This window comes from Patagioenas fasciata, chromosome 18, assembly GCF_037038585.1.
Source record: "Patagioenas fasciata isolate bPatFas1 chromosome 18, bPatFas1.hap1, whole genome shotgun sequence".
In the NCBI taxonomy this organism is placed as follows: domain Eukaryota; kingdom Metazoa; phylum Chordata; class Aves; order Columbiformes; family Columbidae; genus Patagioenas; species Patagioenas fasciata.
Window position 1 is genome coordinate 4,186,542 of NC_092537.1, and position 19,431 is coordinate 4,205,972.

A 19,431-nucleotide genomic window follows, 5' to 3' on the forward strand; every position below is an offset into this window, starting at 1 on the left:
GTCAGCGGGGAGATCGCCCGCGGCTGGCGGGAGCCCAAAGAGTTAACCGGGCTGCGAGGAGCGACTGTGGCGGGCAGGGAGGGTGTGCGAGGCTGTCATAGGATCAGGCTAATAACGTGTCTGCGCTGAAAACCCCCAAAGCCCAAGGGTCAAGTTTCAGCAGTGTCCCACCACAATGGTAGGTGTGAAAGACACGTGTCCCGTTGTAAATGAAATGTCAAGCGGTTACAAAAAAAAAATCTCCACCCAGCTGCCACCGAGCGCGTTCCGGTTGCGCTTGGGGACAACGCGGGGCCGGGACCCCCCCGGCAGCCGCTCCGCGCCCGCCCCGCCTGCGGGGCCGCGTTCCCGGGGCGCTCCTGCGGTGTAGGTACCAAAGCTTCCCATCTAACAGAGCGGTGAGCAGGTGCCCACCTCCCCCTGGCACCACGAAACGTCCTGCTGAGCGTGGAGAACGAGGAGGAGAGAGAAGAAAGCCCCCCCGAAGGCGGCCAAACCAAAAAGCAAACAGAATCCAAACGGCTCGTGTTTTAGTGGTTGACTTTAATTCTGCACTGCACTTTTACTACAAGGATATAAAGAATAAATAGCAGATACTCTTCATTTACATAGGATTAAGTCATTCAAACTGTTCTCTCTATTTACAATAACATTGTGCTCTAGGCGTTTATTCTTTTTTTAATTTTAAATCTAAAGTCCATAAGGAAAAAAGAAAAAAACAACACACACACGCTTTCCGAATAATGGAAAATAGCTTTAAAACGCTTTCTTATCAAAAAGTTTGGTTTGTATTTTTTAATCCTTTTATTAAAAAACAAAAACAAACAGAAACAACAAAAAAACTACTTCGCCAAAGCGAAGCAACTTCTCTCTGGAATATAAATACAAAAAAAAAAAGATACATTAGCAACGATCAGGGTAATAGTCTTAAAAATACAGTAGACGCTGATTATTTCACGTATAATACTGACCTTTTAATAGTATATTAAACCGGTGCCATATATACACACAATATACATTCTCCTACACGTTACAGTGCATTACAACGTTAACCAGAAAGCAAATGTCTCTCATTTCTGTTGCAGCAAAGGTCCCCGTGAGTCCGCTGGAGAAGGGGCGAGGAGGTCAGTGCGAGCCCTAGCAGGAGCACTTGCACTCCGCGATGATGGGGTACTGGATGGGTATCCATGTGCACCTCTGCCCCCCCCGGCGCTGGCACCTCCACCTCAGGATCGTTAAATGCACGGACTTGGCAGGTTTGCAAACCATGCCTTCTGGGACTGAACAAGACCTTTTACTGTAGCAGCTGCCCACTTTCACATACCGGGGCCAAAAGCGGCTGCCGAGATCGTTCCACGTGTATAGGACCGGGCAGAAGGTCTGGGACCAGAGCCACATCTGCAGCTTCCTGCGCAGCTTCTTGCTCAGCCTGTGCTTCTTGCCCGGCTGCAGCCCGTCGTAAAACTCCAGCCCTTTGATTTCGCTGGGCATCGCTCCCGAGGGTCTCTGCCTGAGCAGCAAGTCCAGCTCGGCTAGATCGTCCACGCCGAGCCGGTCCTCGGGCAAGGAAACAGCCATAAAGTTAGGGTCGAAGTGTCCGCCCATGAGGTTCCTTAGCAAGGTCTCGTTAAGATCCTTCTCCTTGGGGTCAAAGATAGGGTCCGGGTGCTCGATTAGATCCACCAAGGGCAGGTTGTCGCTGGGAGCCGGTCGGATGTGCAGATAGTGCTGGCAGGCGCCTTGCTCTAGCCGGAGACCCAGCAGAACCACCAAGGCGTATATAGTCACAAGGCACTGGGAATGATCCATCCTTGGGAGACCGGTGGGGGGGGGAAGTGGGGGGCTGGGTTCACCAAACAGCAGGGGAAGAAGGTGCAAGCAAATACATCAGAAAACTTGTACGGGGATATCCAGAATAGCTTGTATTTAAGGGGGATCACCTCCACTCCCCGCACCACCAGCAAAGACAGCCCCCTAATAAGCCCGGAGAACAAACCCCCTGCAATCACTCTCTCTTGCAGGCTTCTCTATAAAATTTCTCCTGGTGGAGCCGCTCCAAAATTCTGTTGCTGCTGCTGCTTCTTTTCACCCTCCCCAGGAAAGGGAGATGCCTCTTTTTGTTGCAAATTCTGCTTGCTGCTGCTGCTCCTCGTTGTCTGCCCGTGCGTATGGAAGAAGTTGCTGCCGATTCTTCCTCCCCGCTCCTCTCCGCCGTTTGCAAAGCAGCCTCCTCAGCAGCAACAGCAGCCACGCACGTTGGCACCAGTTTGTCTGCTTTGCAAGGACCCAAAGCCTTTAAATTTCCTGCACTTTCAGCTTCATCTCCATGGAAACCACAGACTCTCTTCTAACCCACCCCACCCCCCTTAAAAAAAAAACCCACACACACAACACAACCCCCACTCCCACAAAAGTCCAGGCGAGCGCGGCTCCCCCGAACCACCCCGCAGACACCCTCTGCTGGGGAAGGCTGAGGCGGGAGCCTCCGCTGCCTCCCCCCGCCTTCCGCACGCCGCCGCTCACGGGAGCCCGCCGCGCCTCGGGAGATGCTGCTCTGGCCGGGGCAGCCGCTCCGCTCCGCCCGCCTCGGGGAACGCTCCTCCGGCCGCCGGCGACTGCTCCTCGCTCGGCCTCGCCCCGCAGCGCCGGTCACCCCATGGGCGCAGCCCGCTCCGCGGCGGAACGCGGCCTCTCCCGCTCTCCCGGCGCAGGAGCGCGGCCCGGCCGCCCGCGGTGCGCAGGGTTCCGCGCTGGCTCTGCCGCCGCTGCCTGCGCCCTCCTGCCCCGGCCGGCGCTCCCCGGCCGCTGGGGGCTGCCTGCCCGGCTCGGCACATGGGCCCGCGATGCGCTGCCCGGCGGCGGGGCCGCTGCAGACATCTCTGCCCGCTCCCAGCCGCGGCCCCGGCGCCGTGCGGCCGCCGCCTTCCCGGGCGGAGCGAGCCCTCTGCTGGCGGCGCCGCGCCGGCCGGGCCGGAACAGAACCGGGGGCTGCCCGTGGGCGGGCGGTGGGCACGGGGAGAGCGAGAGGCGGTGGGAAGCCAGCGCGTCTGTCGCGGTTTTAGGTGAATCGGAGAAGCCCTGGAATAAGCTTCCCGGGCTGTGGCGACGAGCGCCAGCAGAAACAACGGCGTGCAAAACCTGCCGGTGGGAGGGGGTGGCTCCCGCGGACACCGTTCAGACCTCCGGGGCTACCGCCGAGCGAGACCCTCCGTACGGAGCGGGAGATCCGCCGGGAGCAGCCCGGAGGCTCCGCTCCCTCTGCAGGCTGCCCCGGCGGGCTGGGAGCCGCCGCGCTCCTCTGAGCACGCACTTGGCGTTCTGGTAGGGAGCTCTCAGACTTCTCCATGAGAAACACCATTTCCAGTCGTGCCCCCAATCCATACAGAAAGGAGGGAAAGCCTACCTGAACAGCGAACACATAGAACACTTTTAAAGATTGATACTAAATGCTAATTCCATTGCAGAATGACTGTCTCACAAAGAGCAGTGGCCAGGCGCGGCAGGCAGCGTGCTGTAAGAGGAGGCGAACAGTCTATTAAGGTTTGAGTAAAATTTCCTGAAGCGCTTGAATCCCATTCCTGGAGGCTATTTAGGCACTTAGGAGCCAAAGTTTAATGGGATTGAAGCTTAGCCATTTCACCTGAATTATTTATGCATTTGTTTAAATGTTAACCTTCAAATTTAGGTTCATTATGAAAGTCATACATAGATCGTATTACTCAGGTTGAGTGTTTTGTGTGTTGTGTTTTTTTTTTTTTTTTTTTTTAATTAACTGTATGTTTTCAACTATTTTCACTTCCTAAGTCAAAACAACTCTTATTTTGCTTTATTCCTGAGCACGTAGGGCATTTTATAAATAGTACATAACTGAAATAAATGACATGAAAGATGGAAAACTGACCATAGCCGTACACTGTTAAAGGAGCCTCACAGTGATGCTACTGCAGTGTCAGTCAAGGATCTGCTGGAGCTTTATTAGACATTTTTTCACCTGGAAGTTCAGAGCTCCACCTTCATCTAGAACCTGATAACCTGTCATTGCCTAAACTTGGCTTACAAGCTGTTCCTGGAAATAAGAGAGAAGCCACCCTTCCTATCTTTCAAAATAATTTTTCCCAAAATTCATAGAGTAGAAACTTCTCAGAAGCTGAAGACAGACACTCTGCTGAATTCGGGACTTAACTGGATGCGACTTTACTGTTGAACTGAGTATGAGTAGGACACAGAGGTGCTAAAGTCTGCACAGAATCAGCAAGTGAGCTCAGGCAGAAGTTGCTGCTGGCTCAGGTCCTCAGCGAAGTCTTGGCCTGTTATGCCATGGTTCCACTCCTGCCTGCTGGGTTTTAGCCTGTAGAAGCTGCTCCTCTGTTGCTGAGCTGGGGAGGGTCTGTTCATTCCTCCTTTATTCCCCCACATACCATTTTTTGCCCATCCTACAGGACAAAATGCCTCTTGGCACATGGGAGCAGAAGTCTGCACTCAAAGCTCGTCCGCTGGTTCTGAGGAGGATTGATGTGACTGGCTTCAGGAGGGAGCAGTTGCAAGTGTGGCTGATGAACCCTAGCAAGGTGTTGATGGGTGGTTTTTTTTGGTGCCTGCCTGTCTCTTTCTCTCTCTTTCCTCACTATCTTTCTAGCTCCAGTCAATAAGTCACCTCTAAGTCACTGCAAATATTTTTGCATTTGCTTTTAAACCACCTTGTTTAAACACAAAGGCACAAATAACAATATTAGGTTAAAGTAATAGTGTTTCAAAGAGAAAGCAAAAATTCAGAAGTTACACCTAATGTCTTGGGTTTCTTCTGTAATAATAAATTTGGGTTTACTCAGTTGGTAGTTGAAAATGATTCTTTAAGTACCAGTCTCTTAAGTCTGAAAATAAAGCCTATGTCCTCTCTATCTCATGCCAGGTGTGTATTTAAGATTCTACCTTCAAAACTGTGATGCTAAGGAAGCACTCAAAGACCTTTCTCTCCTGCACTGAGTTTCTGTTGGAGGAAATGTTTCCTGGAACAGAGCTGCTCCACATGGGCTGCTTCTTTATGGTCCAGAGACTGGTCCCGAGCAGAGCAGGCTGGGGTTTGGCAACTCCTCAAGCACAGGTGTCAGCCTGGGGTGCACCGGGCTCCTGGCAAGGCTGTGAGAGCTGGAGGGATGCAGAAGTGACAGAAGTCACTTGGGGCCCAAGAATTTCTTGGTGGAATGGCTGATGGCAGAACTGGGGAAGAGCTGCCAGTAACAGCTCTGCCAGAAGGCTCTGGGTCAGAGGCAAAAGAGATTTGGATTCCCATCAAACTAGTTTATTTCAGGGTTTGCTGAAAACAGCAGTAATTGAAACCTGGAGGTGAAGGGCCTGATCCAGGCTCTGGGTGTGTTGCCAGCCTGTCCTGGGATGAGGAGCGAGGCCAGCAGCTCAGAGGCCTCAACTGGTCACTCTGCTGGCAACGGTGCATGAAACAGAGGAGAAAACAACACCCTGCACTTCAGCTTTATTGGTTCTGGAGTGCTGTCAGTGGTAAAAATGAGGGATTTTTTCAGTAGACAAACACAACCTTCAAGGCACACAGGAAGCCAACACAGGCAAGAGTGAGATGTCGCTTCTGCAGGGTCTCAGCTCTGATGAGGAGAGAAGAGGTATGCCCGCTGCTCATGACGCTGGAGGCACAGCTCCGAAAACACATTCTGTAGGGATCCGATTTCAGTCCACAACAGCGAGGATGCACACAAAGAATTCAGAATAGATATGTTTCCTATTGAATCTACTCAGAGAAAATGGGCTGACCTACTTCGCCCAGCCCAGTGCTCAGGGGCATCACACTGAATTCAGCGCATGGTGTTGAATTGGTCTGGTCTATGGGCAAAGGTCTCCAGCTCGACGCATGCACCGCTCTAAAACATGATGGAACAGCATGGAAAATAATAAACAGCTACAAAACTGGGAGGAGGAAGAACTACACCAGGTGTCCTCAGAAAAGCTGTGCCTTCCTTAGGAGGGGAGGCTTTCCTACAACTATTCTTGCTTCCCTTACACAATATTATTTAAATCACGATCTCATTGCCTTTCACTTCTTATTTTTAAAAATCCATTGGCATAAAACAATGATTGCTTGTTAAAGAAAGGAAAACCAACAACACAACCAAATGAGTCCTCTGCCCAGGTCTCATGCAAATTTATCATGTGGCTTTGGGCAGTGAATTTCATAGCTTTGTGCTTTCCTTATTTGTAGAGCAGGAATGCTAATCCTTGCTTCTTTCACACAGATGCTGGACAGTTTGATTAGAGGCTACTAGTAAATCTACATCAGTGCAGAGGGAAGAGTCCAGTGTTTTACTAAAATTACAGAGGAAACCTGTGATTAACAGAGCAGGTGAATTAAAATCACTTGAATTTTAGTCTTAGGTCCTAGTGCAGTGCTAGCCCAGCTCCCTCATTCTTGGTCACACCCCTATGCATTTTGTAAGGAACTCCTTGTGGATTAATTTTCTACCTTTTTAAAAAACTGTGAATCCCTAGGAGTCTCTAAAGGAGATGCACAGCTTTCGGACATTTTACATAGTTCATACGTGCCATACGACAATCTACATCATTATCTATCCAAGGTCACCTATGACCTCACCCAGGAATCCATGCACAGGTAGAAAATCACTGTTCTACTGTTTTCAATATAAGTTCTTTAGTCTGCGAAGATTCAGGGAGATCTTGCTGGACCTTTCAAATGTGGTGCTGTGTCCCAAGGTACCTCATCCACTTCCCTGCCCCTTTGCTGACGCACAGAAAGGGGCACAGAATAAGGATTGCCTTGATGGGCTACACAGTGTTAGCAGGTGATCAGCTGCTCTGAAATAACAGTTATGAATCACATACTTTGGAGGGTAAACATTTTTCTGAGAGAGCAAAGTTCTACCTTGAAATCCCAACAGAATGGAGATGGAGAAATATACATTTGGCCAAGAACCTGTATCTGCACGATAAATGATGTATAAATAATATATTTTGAAACTAAGCTCCGGGATCAATGTTTTATAATGGAGTAAATACTAAAATGACTGATGGATTAAAGCAATGAAAGAATAAAAAAACAGGATACCCCTCAAATAAAAACAAGTTAGTTATTTCTTAGTCTTTAAGTACAGCTGTACATAAAGAGATGTACCCACTGCCTTGAGGAAAGAAAAATAGAGAAGGTTGTAAAAGAAGAGGCTAAAATCTTGCAAGGTCCTCAAAGAATTGCTCTATTTTTCTCATTTTGTGTTATTCTTGCCCTTAAAACACTGTGCCCCCTCTCTCCTTGCTCCTGCATTTTTCCTAAGGTATAGACTTTTGTCTTTAGAACAGAGCTCGTGCATTCATCTGCTGATAAACTGTTTATCTTAGCTTTTATGAGGGCGCCTTGCTGCAAGGCAGCCAGAGACAGGATCCTGGGTGTTTGTCCGGGAAGTGACGGGTATTTATACCTCCCCTTGGCTCTATATATCATGGGAGGTGGAACTTCACTGTTCCTTGCTTTTTCTCTCAGCAGTGTCTTCTGCCGTAAATCTGAGTCTCTCAGAACAGAGTTTTCTTGGCTGCGACCCCACTGTGAGGAATTAAAGTTCTGCTTATTTAATTGTTTATTCATGCAAAAGGTTTGCAACGGGGGACACCCAAAGCTCCGAATCCTCCCCCTTCCCTGCCCCACCTGACCATCCTGCTTTTTCCTGCCGAACGCTGCCATCTCGGCGCTCCAGAGGAGCGACCAGAGCCATCAGCGCCTGCCTCGCAGTTTGCAGACTGATTCATTATGGAGACAGGGGCCAGTGGGAGAATTGGCAAAGATGAAACAGAAACCAAGGCCCTTTTCGTGTTAAAAATGACACTTATATTTACAAGTAATGGCTCCTAGCGGGGATTTGAATTTCCACACAGGCAATGTTGTTCATCCACACAAACTCCCCGTAGCAGCGTATATTGCATGTACACATATATGACAGGTAGGAATGTATTTATCCTTTTTTTTCCGCCACCCTGCTTATTAAGCTAAGCATCTACCAAGTTTTTACTATTCCTTTGCTATAGAACACTAAAGACAACTGAGCGACAGAGGTTCAACAACGTGACAAATACAGCAATCCCCCGTGAGTGATTCATTGATGCCAGCTACTGAATAACCCCGATAGATAACATCTCCCACCTCAGATATTTAAAAGGACCTCCTTGCCCTTTTAGCACCAATGGAGCCCTTCAAATGTTTTATGGCTAATTGTCTAATGCTACGCGATGAACGGCTGCTTGACTAAAAATGACAACCCCTTTTCTCTGAACTACTTCATTTTCCTGGCTCCAGTGGGGGTGAAGAGGAAAAAATAAATCCGATTACATCATACGTAGCCTGTTGGTTATGAATGAAGGAGAATTAAACTTATTTTAAAAGGACTTCTATCAACTGAGCCTTGAGCCCCCAGGTCCCTTGCACTCAGTAAATGTTGCCTCAGATGCTGGGGTAAAACGTAATGAGACTGATGGGTTTAGTGGAAGCACAAAATCCCAAAGGCAGGGTCTAATCCCGACCAAAGAGCCAGGGGAGCAAGATCAGAAATAGATCTAACGCAGAAACCCCAGACCAAATCTAGAATGGCTGCACTTTGTGCTCACACATATTTTGGCTACAGGGTAATAAAAGACCAGAATTTAGCCCAATATATAGAACAACTCCTGAGTATAGTTTTGCCTCAAGAATAAATGCAGCAGAGGAAGGTCCCACAAGTGGGGACCTGCTGCTTTATTGGACACTCTTCAAATTTGCTCTGGCTAGAAAATCTGCAAGGATGAAGGAGTTTTAATGACTAGGAAAAGGTTAAACTGCACGTCTTTCCCCAGCATTTTGTATTTGTCACTTCTTCCCTGCTTCTTACGCTTTATCCCTTCAGGGAATCTGCTCTCTTCAGAAAGAAGTAGATCACAGTGATCAGCCGCTTTCGTGCGTGTCATTATCTTTGCAGCCACTACAACACCTCACGAAATCCGAACTCACAGTGACTGTGAAAAGCTGTGTCTTCAATAGGAGACTTTTCAAAGAAACTTGTACCTTTAGTGAAAAACGGAATTATTTCCACTGTCTCTCACAAATCACGAAACAGACACGCACATGGGGGCTTGGGATTAATTCAGATACAGAAACAGACACAAAGGAGACTGATTCCAAACCTGCTCATGTTCAGTACGAATCTTTGGGATGTGTTGCTTTGGCTTGGGATTTTCAAGTCTCTGCCTGTGAAGGCAAAGGGACCCAGGCGAGTAAAATAATGAATCTAGGCTTCCCAGACACAGATCTGACATTTGCTCCCTCCGACTCAGGCTTTGACTGGGTTCAGGGATTAATTAGGCCATGCAAACGAGTTAGGTTCTCTCTTCTGGCAACCTGGTCACGTAGGGAACCCCCACCCCTCCCCTTCCCCACACTCTCCTTGCCCATAATGAAGCATGACTGTAGTAAAACAAGTCTTTTGATGGTGCCTCTTCTCATCACTTTCAAGACAAACAATGTCTCAGAAGCCCCCCAGCTGCTTTTATTTTTCTTATATCTACAGTTACATCTTGGGTGTGTTTACTCATCCTCATTAAATATGTTGTTTCACCCCCCACCCCCCTTTTTTTTTTAATATCCTTCCTTTATTGCAGTTTACACAACACATCAATTACAGGATAGAGTTAAAAGCTTTTAGAGCTATTCTTGGGTATAAGCAACATCCCACAACACCACCATCTCTCAACAGGAATACGAGACAACAAAGCATCACTTATGTATGGCAAACGTATAGTCAACTTCCTTCAATAAGCCTAAGGGCTCTTTTTTTCATTCAAAAATATTATCAACTATTACCTTCCTTTTAATACAGATACTTGGAGAGCCCAAGAAGGCACAGTAAGAAGCAGCAACCCATCACAGCACTAACAATCAGCTGGACTTTCCCACATACACCTGAGTCTCAGGGCAATTTTATTTCAAGCAAGATTGAAATAATGACAGTTCCACCGAATATCCTTGCTGTTTAGCATATCTTCTGAAGACACATCACCCTTTAAAGTACTTGTTTTCATAACAAACACATCAGCAGTTCAACAAGATGCCAGGCACAATGGCATCTATTTTAACTATTACTTTGATTTGTTCTCTCCCTATATATACGTGTGTACGTTCAAGTGTGTATGCAGGCATGTGCAATTGTTCCCATGTAGGAACAGCTTCTCCGTTACTCCCATTCTTAATAGAAATGTGTCTTTGGAACACTACTCAGTTTTTATTTACAAAAAGATCAAAACCAAACAAAAAAGAGAATTGCCTGACCACTGTGGAAGTTCCACAAGAGTTCACCACACCTCAAACACGAAGGTTAACTTCTGTAAGCAACCTGAGCACTTAAATACTAGGTATTGAAACAGACTTGGACAAGGGATTCAAAGAAGAGATATATATGCCTTTGTAACAGAAAAAGAAGCAAAAAGAACACTGCTGCATTTAAAGTGTCTCATGGCAGGGATGGCTTTTTATGCCACTTTCACTTAAGATCTCCCCACTTTTCTCATCAAAAAAGAAGGCAGGTATAACCTCGTTCTGCAAACGCAAACCTAAATCACTCTCTCCAGGGGGACAATTCAGCTCCAGCTATCGGAGTCTGCCTGTCACCATTCTGTGTTAGATCTCCTCGATAAATACCTAAATAAGCAAACAGCCTTCGCCCCCAGCCAAACAGGGCCCTTGTGTGCCCAGGCTCCCAGGGAGCAGGGCGGGGGCGAGCCGGGGGCGATCGCCCTCCAACACTGGGAACCGTTTGTAAATTACGCTAAGCTTCCCTTAGTCATTATTCCATTAACTGCCTCTTGGTAGATCTGTCAGTAACTAAGCTGGGACTTATTTGTAGAGAATCAGAGGCTATTTGCTGTACTAAGTGAGCCATGAGAGCGAGAGGGTTTGGGATTTATTTGTAATTACAGTCGGGATTTTTTTTCTTCTCCTTCTTGCCTGGACCCCACTGGTACTTTCATTCACATTCCCTAAGCTGAAGCTGGCGCCAGGATCACAGGCTGGCCCTGTGTTTATGTCATTGAGACTAGGACAATATTTCAGTGTGGAGCCAGACCGCAGGGATCCACTCTATAAAACCCTCACTAAAAATAGACAGCCGCCCTGCCCCCAGGCCCGCGGACCGCCGGCACCCTGCGTGGAGCGCAGCCCTCCCGGCCGGCCCGCCGGACCAACAGCCCCCCCGGGCTCCGCAGACCCCCGGACCCCACGAACCCCCGGGCCGTGTCAGCCCCCCGAGCCTCACGAACCCTCTAGGCTGTGTCAGCCCCCCGGGCTCCGCCAGCCCCATGGGCCGTATCCGCCCCCCAGGGCTCCGCCAGCCGCATCCCATCCTGCGCTCCCCCCCGGCCCGAGGGCTCCTCTCCTCCCAGCCGCCTCCCCGACCCCGCGATGCCCCGGCCGGCGGGGAACTGCTCATCCCGCCGAGGGATCCCAAACCCCGACCCCAAACCTCCACTGGCTTGCTGGGTATCGCGGCTGTGACGGGGGGAGCAAGAGGTACCTGAGATCCGGTTGGGACTCCGCTTTTGCCTCTGCAGCTTGTAAAGGCGTTCAGAGGGGTGCCAGCAGGACAAAACTCGGTCAAAGACTTCACCTCTGTCTGGTAAATCTTACCCACAGCAAATAAAATAAAAATAAAAAATAAGCTGAACATTTCCATCTCATAGCTGCCAATTTTATTCAAAAGCATTAGCCGGGGCAAATCATTCAGCCTTTTCAACGCCAGTGGTGTGAGATCTCTCAGCTTGGAAGGACACGTGTAACTAGTAAAGTGTTTATTGATTAGATAAGATACAAGGTGCTTAATGCACAGATTTTCAAGGTAAGAGCCTGACCCTGCAGCTGAGATCCTGATGTTGGAAAGGGCTTCATTCAAGAAACCTGTGAAGTGACAGAAAAAGCTCACACAGATTTTAATGGGCAACAGAGCCTTCCAAAAGGCAGCAGCAAAGAGCTACTGAGCCTCTCGATTCCCTTTGCTCCGTTTGTTCACCTGCTGCAGAAGCACACCCGAAGGCAGCAGACGTGAGCACGTGTGCTCGCGCACACACACACACACACACACACACATACACATCCCCAGAGGAGACGCTGCCACTGAGCACCAGCGAATGCCGGTTGGAACAAACCCCTCACAGAACAGCTTCCTTCCAGATTCCCATCACTGAACCACTGTACTAGCTCCATGCTATGGCTTTGCACTACTTGAGCAAACACCAATTGTTCCCCATGTACTTCTTTCTATAGGCAGTGTGCGGGCTTTGTTTTTCATCTCTGGAGCCCGCTGGTTGTGCACCTGACAATGGATATGCAATGAAAAGAGGCTGTTGCAGAAATAGGACTCTCCGATTTGTTACAGTAATTAGATGCTAAGTAGTGAATGAAGCAGAAGATTGCAAGGCAACACTTGCAGGAACTGAACATCATCACAGAAAAATGAATCCTCTCCCTCTGTTCTGCCAAAGAATCCCAGTGCAGTAGCACATAAGCAACTGAAAGCTTTTCACAGGTGGCCACTTAACGTATACGTCTCATTCTCGACAACGCGCCGGCTATGGAGCCCCAGTGGGGACTCCATTCATAGCAGGGCGTGCATTCACGACAGCTGCAATTCAAGCCAACTGGAACTATGCTTTGAACATCACACGAGTCCCGGTATGAGATATCAGCTCTTAGGTGGCTTGAATAAGCATGCCCACAATTAGGGGATACTCGATGATTTGGACTGTAGACCATCTATGTCTTAGTTCTCCGGCCATAAAATGACAGCACGTCCATGATGATACAAAAATACATCCTTTCAAAGATTTATTATTTATATTATCATAGGACCTAAAAGCTTGGACATGGACTGATCATGTTTGGTATTGTACAAATGCATAAGAAAAAGACATCCCTGCTCCCACAAAAGTTTATAGCTTAAGTTGAAACCATGAGGCAGCAGATGGTGTGACAGATGAAATGAAGGTACTGTCTGCTGGTTTGCTTCAGCACACCTGTGCTTCAGCACCTGTGTTGTTGTGGGTTTTTTTGTCTTGTAAAATAGAAAAAAAGGCTTTTAAAGGGAGGCTTGAAAATCTTCAAATGCTGTGGCATGACCCAGAAAAATATTCTGCACAGCCTGTGCACTATCCAGCCTGTGCTCCATACATTTCCATGAACACAATGTCTTTCAAAAACTCAGTGCTGTGAACTGCCAGTGGAATCTAAAAGCTTTAAATAATGCTGAGTGCTGGAGTGGTTGCTTTCATACACATAATAAGAGGTAAAAATCTGTCTACATCTACTATAGAAAGGCATGGTGATGTGAGTTTTCCACATAAAACAAAACAAAGTCTTTATTATACTTTTTTTTATTTGCTACCTGACCAGCTGGTCAGATGTTGGAGCCCCTATTGCTCAGGCCCTAGGAACACATACTATAGGGATTGCTTCCACCACAAGTACCTTATTATGTGATGGCTTTCCAAGCTGTTTTGAAAGGTAATCATTTATCTTAATTTTTAAAGGAAAAATGTTCTCAATCTCTAGATCTCTGCAAAGTGAACAAGCAGACCTAAGAATTTAGCAATCAGCTGGATTTTTAAAAATATTCTCAAAGTATTGCAGGTATCTGTTGTAGAAGCGATTTGTGGGCTCCCTTGAAAACGTTTATGGAAATGTATTCTTTCAAAGCATTACCCAGTCTTTCTCCCTACCCTCTACCATTCCAGGACAGAAGTACATATACAGTTCTCTCTTTTCCTTGGCATCTGGACAACTCTTCTACTGTCACTGCCCTGTAGTCCTCAGCTGGCATAAGAATTCCAAAATAAATGAGCGTGTTGTAATCAGGAGAAAAATATTGTGTCCTTGTGGTGTTGATGTTTTTGCAGCTCAGCTTCTCAATAGCTACCACAAGTTGAGCCACATATTTCTTTACAAAAATATGCTTGCATTGATAGCTTGGCAGGCCACTCATTGAATAGGCATTTAGCTATTTAACTGTTTACTGTTGCCAACAAAGTTCAGTTGATAAACTCGAAACAGGGGAGAGGAGGCACCTGGACAAGCGGCACGTGGTCAGCAAGCAGGCGGGCGCCCTGGGTGGCCAGCAGACCTTGACCGCAGATCTGCTGGTCAAGGGGCTTTTATGAGTTTCTGTGAAACCCAAAAGCTACTAGTAAAAGTAATGTATTACAGCAGAATGTTTTCAGAGAGACAAAGGTACTGATTTAATGTCTTATAAGTTTAAGCATGCTTCAAGAAAACACAGAAGCAAAATAAGCCTCAGCAGATAATTTACAAACCACTTACAAGCAACTAAAGAGTATGAGCCAAAGCTCAACACCAGCAGGGAAGTACTTAAAGGTGTGTTGCTGTGTAAAGTCACACAGCTGGAGGGAACGTATGACTGAGAGAACAAAAAGGGCAAGGACGGGATTTTTAAAGCATCGCTGTCGGCTTAGATCTGCCAACTTCCACTCCCGCCAAGCCGCACCCAAAAAGGCAGGTCTACCTGTGTCCGTCTCCCACAACCAACACTCTTACTGGGGCCACTCAACTACCAGTGTCCTTCGCTCCTTTCAAAAAGTGAAGTTCTGTCTCAACAGGTACAGGGTAGAGCCAGAGGTGTGCATTTGCTCAGGCTGGAAGATTTAAGTCAAGCTTGCTCAGGCTGCCAATAGTTTTCCAATGTGCTTTGCAGAGGTCTCAGAGGAATTACAAGTTCTCTGGTTGTGGATTGGGGCAGACCCAGCGCCAGGAGCGGACGGAGATGCTCCCATGGCCAGCGGGCACCAACGAGGTCTGTGCCATCCTCACTCTTGACTGATGACAACCCAGCTGCTCAGAGTAGCTACTCATTCCAGCAGCTGGTTAAGCAGCACAGGGGGATTAGTGCACTGTTTCTCAAGGCTCTCTGCATTCTCCAGCAGGGCTCAGCCCACGAGGACAGGGGCAGAAAGGACACGGAGGAACAGGTACAGCCCAACTGCGCCGTTTTCCCCACAGCTGTTGATTTTTATTACAAAAGGGCAGTGACTTTGTGTTAAGAAAGCCCACAAAATATGAAGCTAATAATAAACTGCTAAGCATCACATGGAATCTAAAACTATTCATTTCAGGGGCTGCTAACATGCAGGCTGTTTAGACTAGTTAACAATGTAGACCAAAATAATTCCCGTATGAATTAAAGCATAGGAGACATGAACTGTGACACTAGCAGGGCTAGCTAAATTAATGCTGAAAACACAGACACCGAATGTGCATGCCGAAGTTATAAGTGAATGAGGACAATTGGTTCTTTTTGCACAAATTTCACATTAAAGAGGGGAATTGCTATCTTGTACCATCTGGTATGGAAAAGTATTCAACAGATATTTTTTAATTTAAAGAATGCCCCAATACAAGAGACATTTTCCAGAGGCAAAGTTCAATCCATTCTGCAGTTTTTCTCATAACTTTGCACATAGCCTTAGAAATAAACCAAAACAAGCCTTGGGCACCCAAATTGGGCTGAAGTGTGACCACCTGAATTGATTTTTCTTTTAATGATTTCATTGTTATTAATTTCCCTCAGCTTTCACAGAAATTAAGTGTGTGCACGAACAATGCATGCATAGGGCCAAATTGTGAGAGCACAGCTCCTCCAACGTGTCTTCATGGGAGTACATGCTGTGGTATATGTATCTTATGGCATGTGTATAATATGTATAATATCATTTTAGAGTTCATCATAAGTCACATTTTTTTGCTTTTCCTTACTTACCAAAAGCTATTGGGAAGCAAATAATTCCCACCCCCCATCCAATAAGAAATGTGAGTTCGAGAGGCAGTTCAGTACAAAAGGCAAGTCAATCTTCAGCAAGCTTCTTCAAAAGTTAATTGTATTCCCTATTTCTACTCAAAACTGCTCTGGCACCCAGACACTGCGTTTCTCTTTTCAATGTTATGACACCTTTGCAATCCGAAACATCCTCCCCATGAAGAGCTGTATTGAACAGGAGCTAAAAGCTCTTAGTCATCTCTTGGCTAAGGAACTAGAAGGGGTTGCCGAGGTATCTTGCTCTAAGGTATGTTTTCCAATCCCTGAATCATTCTTCTAAATCTCTGCTGATCCTTCTGAACCTTTCTGAAGTCTGACTACCAGAACAGGATGAAATAATTGACTACTTGTGTTAATATGCATTAATGTGGATCTGGATGTGGTCATTTGGCAAAGAATTCAAGTTAAAATAATTGGTTAAACCACAAATAGACATTTAGCAAGAAAAATACCAGTGAAAGACATCATTTTGTCACTTCAAATAGGATTTTTAACATGAAGGCTGAAAACTAGATTATTGCCTACTTGGAACATCATCAGGTGGCTGATGCTCAGACAGCTGCATTGCCTCCAGCTTTCATGGCTCCAGTGGACACTGACATGAATCTGCAGTTTGTTTTTAAAGTTAATTGCCAAAACGAAAATATTTTTTCTCAGCATTGGTTGAGCTGATTTTCCGTAAACTGATTTAGCAAATAATGTAGAACATGTTGAAAGTGAAATAATGAAGCTATCTGTCACAAAAACAATGGACCTCTCATCAGCTTGCGCATTAGTGGGTCCAACGGCATGGAGCTCATTTACTTGGTCCTTGTTCCAAGTGCAAGCTATCATCAAGCACAGAAAGGATATTCTATTCATAAATGGTAACTATGTTGCCTTATATATAATTTTATTCAACAGATTTTAAAATCGCAATACTGGGCACTGGGTGCAATCACTACAGAATGTAGGAGACCTGTGAACGAGATCATTTTCTTCTGAGTTGACCCCTTTTTCCAATGTTGTGGGAGTTCGCTGATTTGCTTTAAGGAAAAATATTACCACAAAACCTCCAGCTGAGTAAGAGTGGTTTTAAAAGCTTGTTGCATTAAACCTTTTATTTTACCTACATTCTTACCCAAATCCTACCTTGACAGATGCAAATACAAGAACTGTGGTCTTTGAATAAGTCCAGAACTGTATATATTCATCACCTATTTACATTTTAACAAGCAATACAGTTTCAGTAGCCTCGTCCTTTGAAAATCTTTAGGACCCAATGCCAGCACAAAGCTCAACACAGAATAGTTACCACCTGAGCTTATGGAGAAGAGAAAGCTCTGTTTCTTTTCAAGTACAACGGATTAAAGCAGGAGGAAAGTCAATATCCCTAAATTCATCCTGAACGCTAAACCCATGGACTGCAGTGGCATTAAGGGTCAGAGATGAGCTTGGCCTGCTGTGGCTATGGCTATCTTATTTAGTTAACATTTACATTCTAAAAAAACCCCACAACATTTGCAAGTACTAAGTAATATGGTAAATATGGAACAAATTATCAGCAACAGCAGGGGAGGTTAAAATATGCATCTTGAGTTTGGAGTCACTCAGAAACCTGCGGTGATGCAATCACTCAAACAGAGTCATCTTTATGAGTTTAACTCTGCCAAGAGCGCCTGTGCAAAGCGTGTCCAGCCTCATCCGCACGGTGACACCCGGGCTGCCCGTGCCTGTTGGAACATCCCGTCCGCGCACACCCACGCCTGGGTGTTTTTGCACATCAGGTGTTTCCCAGTGACTCACAGCAGCACTTTTCAATCTCATTTGATGTGAAAAGCTGGACAGGTTTTCTAAGGCACCGCGCAGATATCTGTTTTTTGCGTGTTTTAGCACAAGGCAGGTGGTGATGGTGGGAGCTCGGGAGGCTCAGACCAGCTGTGACTCTGTGGGTCAAGCCCCAACCTGCTTTTGTCACAGCTCCCATCACCCCCATGGCCCTCCAGTCACCTCAGACCACTAAAACCAACACATACCTGAGAGGTGGCAGCGGCCTTCGCTGTTTGATGCAGAGGAGGCGACCCACACAGGCTGAGCTCAGCGTCATGTCTGGAACATGGACCTGCTATCACATCACAGCTCAGGGGCCAGGGGCTGTGGGGAACACCTGAGCCTTGTTTTCATCCCACTTGTTTATGGTTGCTCAGGTAATTCTCTCCTCCCACACCTCGCAAAGCCCGCTCAGCACACTGGAGCATCTGAGATATTTGGGCAGCGCCACCTGGCCCACTGGGGACCAAGCTTTGTCCGGCCACTGGGTGCTCGGTCACTGCAGTGGCACCCGGGGCTTCGCGCCGCTGATGCATAAACCTGTAGAGCCAATGGGCAATGTAGTAGCAAACTAATGAAGTTAGTAAGGATGTACTGACTTAAGCTGGTAAAAATATATTCATCTTTCAACGAAAAACACTCAGTAACGTTGCAAGGTGTGTTAGACCGGTGTGCAGGGTGATGCGGTTGGTTATGATACGCAGCAAATGTAAAAAAATAACGTAGGAGGTTGCTAATAAGTAAGATGTCAGCTCAGAGCTTGGTGGCATCAAGGGTGCGCAGGATGGGCTTCAGCTGACACCTCAGCACCCTGAGCAAACCAGGGTGCAGGGCAGGAGGAGATGGCCACTGCATTTGCTGCCTGCATTGAAGGAGAGATTTGCAAAGCTGAGTAGCAACAACCAGCACGACTGAGCTGCACTGCTGACCTCTGCAACCATCTGCTGTAAAATTCACATCTCTGGGTATCCAGGCGAGGGTGAGGCACACTCTGTGCTTTGCAGTTGTTTACGGGCATCCTTCCCCAGACCCACGGCACAGCCAGGTCTGATTTACCCAATTACTGTCTGTGGGTACTGGTGTGGAGCTGATACTGCTGCAGACAGGAGGGCGTATTTGTAGTCAAGCTGCAGAGCCAGCTGCAGGATGGATTCAGCCTGGGATCCTGAACACATACAAAATGCTGCTTACACACATCTGCCCAAATAAAAAGATAAGAAGCCACTGAAAACCGTGTGGGGGTTTGTGCAGCTCTGTAAGACAGGGCAAGGCATCAGCGGCGCTCTATGGCTGCTTTTACAAAGTACCCGAAACAGTCCCCTCCGGCTGAGCCCGGGGCATGTGGGTTTACACTTGGTGCATCTTACATCTGGAGACGAGCGGCGTGGAGCTCGTGTGCTGGATCCGTGCCAGAGTTAAGCCCCCAGTAGTCGACGCTGGGTCCCTGGTAGCACTCGTGATGGGAGGTCAGGCGCAATGAAAGAGCCCCAGTAGTTTGAGAAGGAACACACCAGCACCTCTCCTGATGGGAGGTCAGGCGCAGTGAGCAGGAGGGCCCCCCTCGTGCTGGCAGCTCCGTTCCAGCGTTTGGCCGGACTCCAGAAGATTAAAATAGAGCCTTAGACTGTCCCCTCGGCAGCACGGCCAGCCAGAGCCCTGACAATCCGGGGGTTGTGCTCAAACGTGAGTCCCCGGAGAGCGTGGGCTTTACCCGAACAGCTGAGGCACTGAGGCGGTCGAAGCAGGCAGGGTT

At 47.4% G+C, this 19,431-nt stretch overlaps 1 protein-coding gene across 1 annotated transcript; it reads right to left on the reverse strand.

Moving 5' to 3' along the window:
* Positions 1–523: 523 nt before the first annotated feature.
* On the reverse strand, positions 524–2,366 carry NOG (noggin). The gene has a single exon (XM_065852522.2). The coding sequence runs from the start codon at positions 1,807–1,809 to the stop codon at positions 1,138–1,140; it is 672 nt and encodes a 223-aa protein (XP_065708594.1). The 5' UTR covers positions 1,810–2,366; the 3' UTR covers positions 524–1,137.
* Between the last annotated feature and the right edge of the window lie 17,065 nt (positions 2,367–19,431).

Bases quoted from the DNA above. Each gene is read 5' to 3' on its own strand.
- NOG (XM_065852522.2), bottom strand. From the start codon at position 1,809: ATGGATCATTCCCAGTGCCTTGTGACTATATACGCCTTGGTGGTTCTG.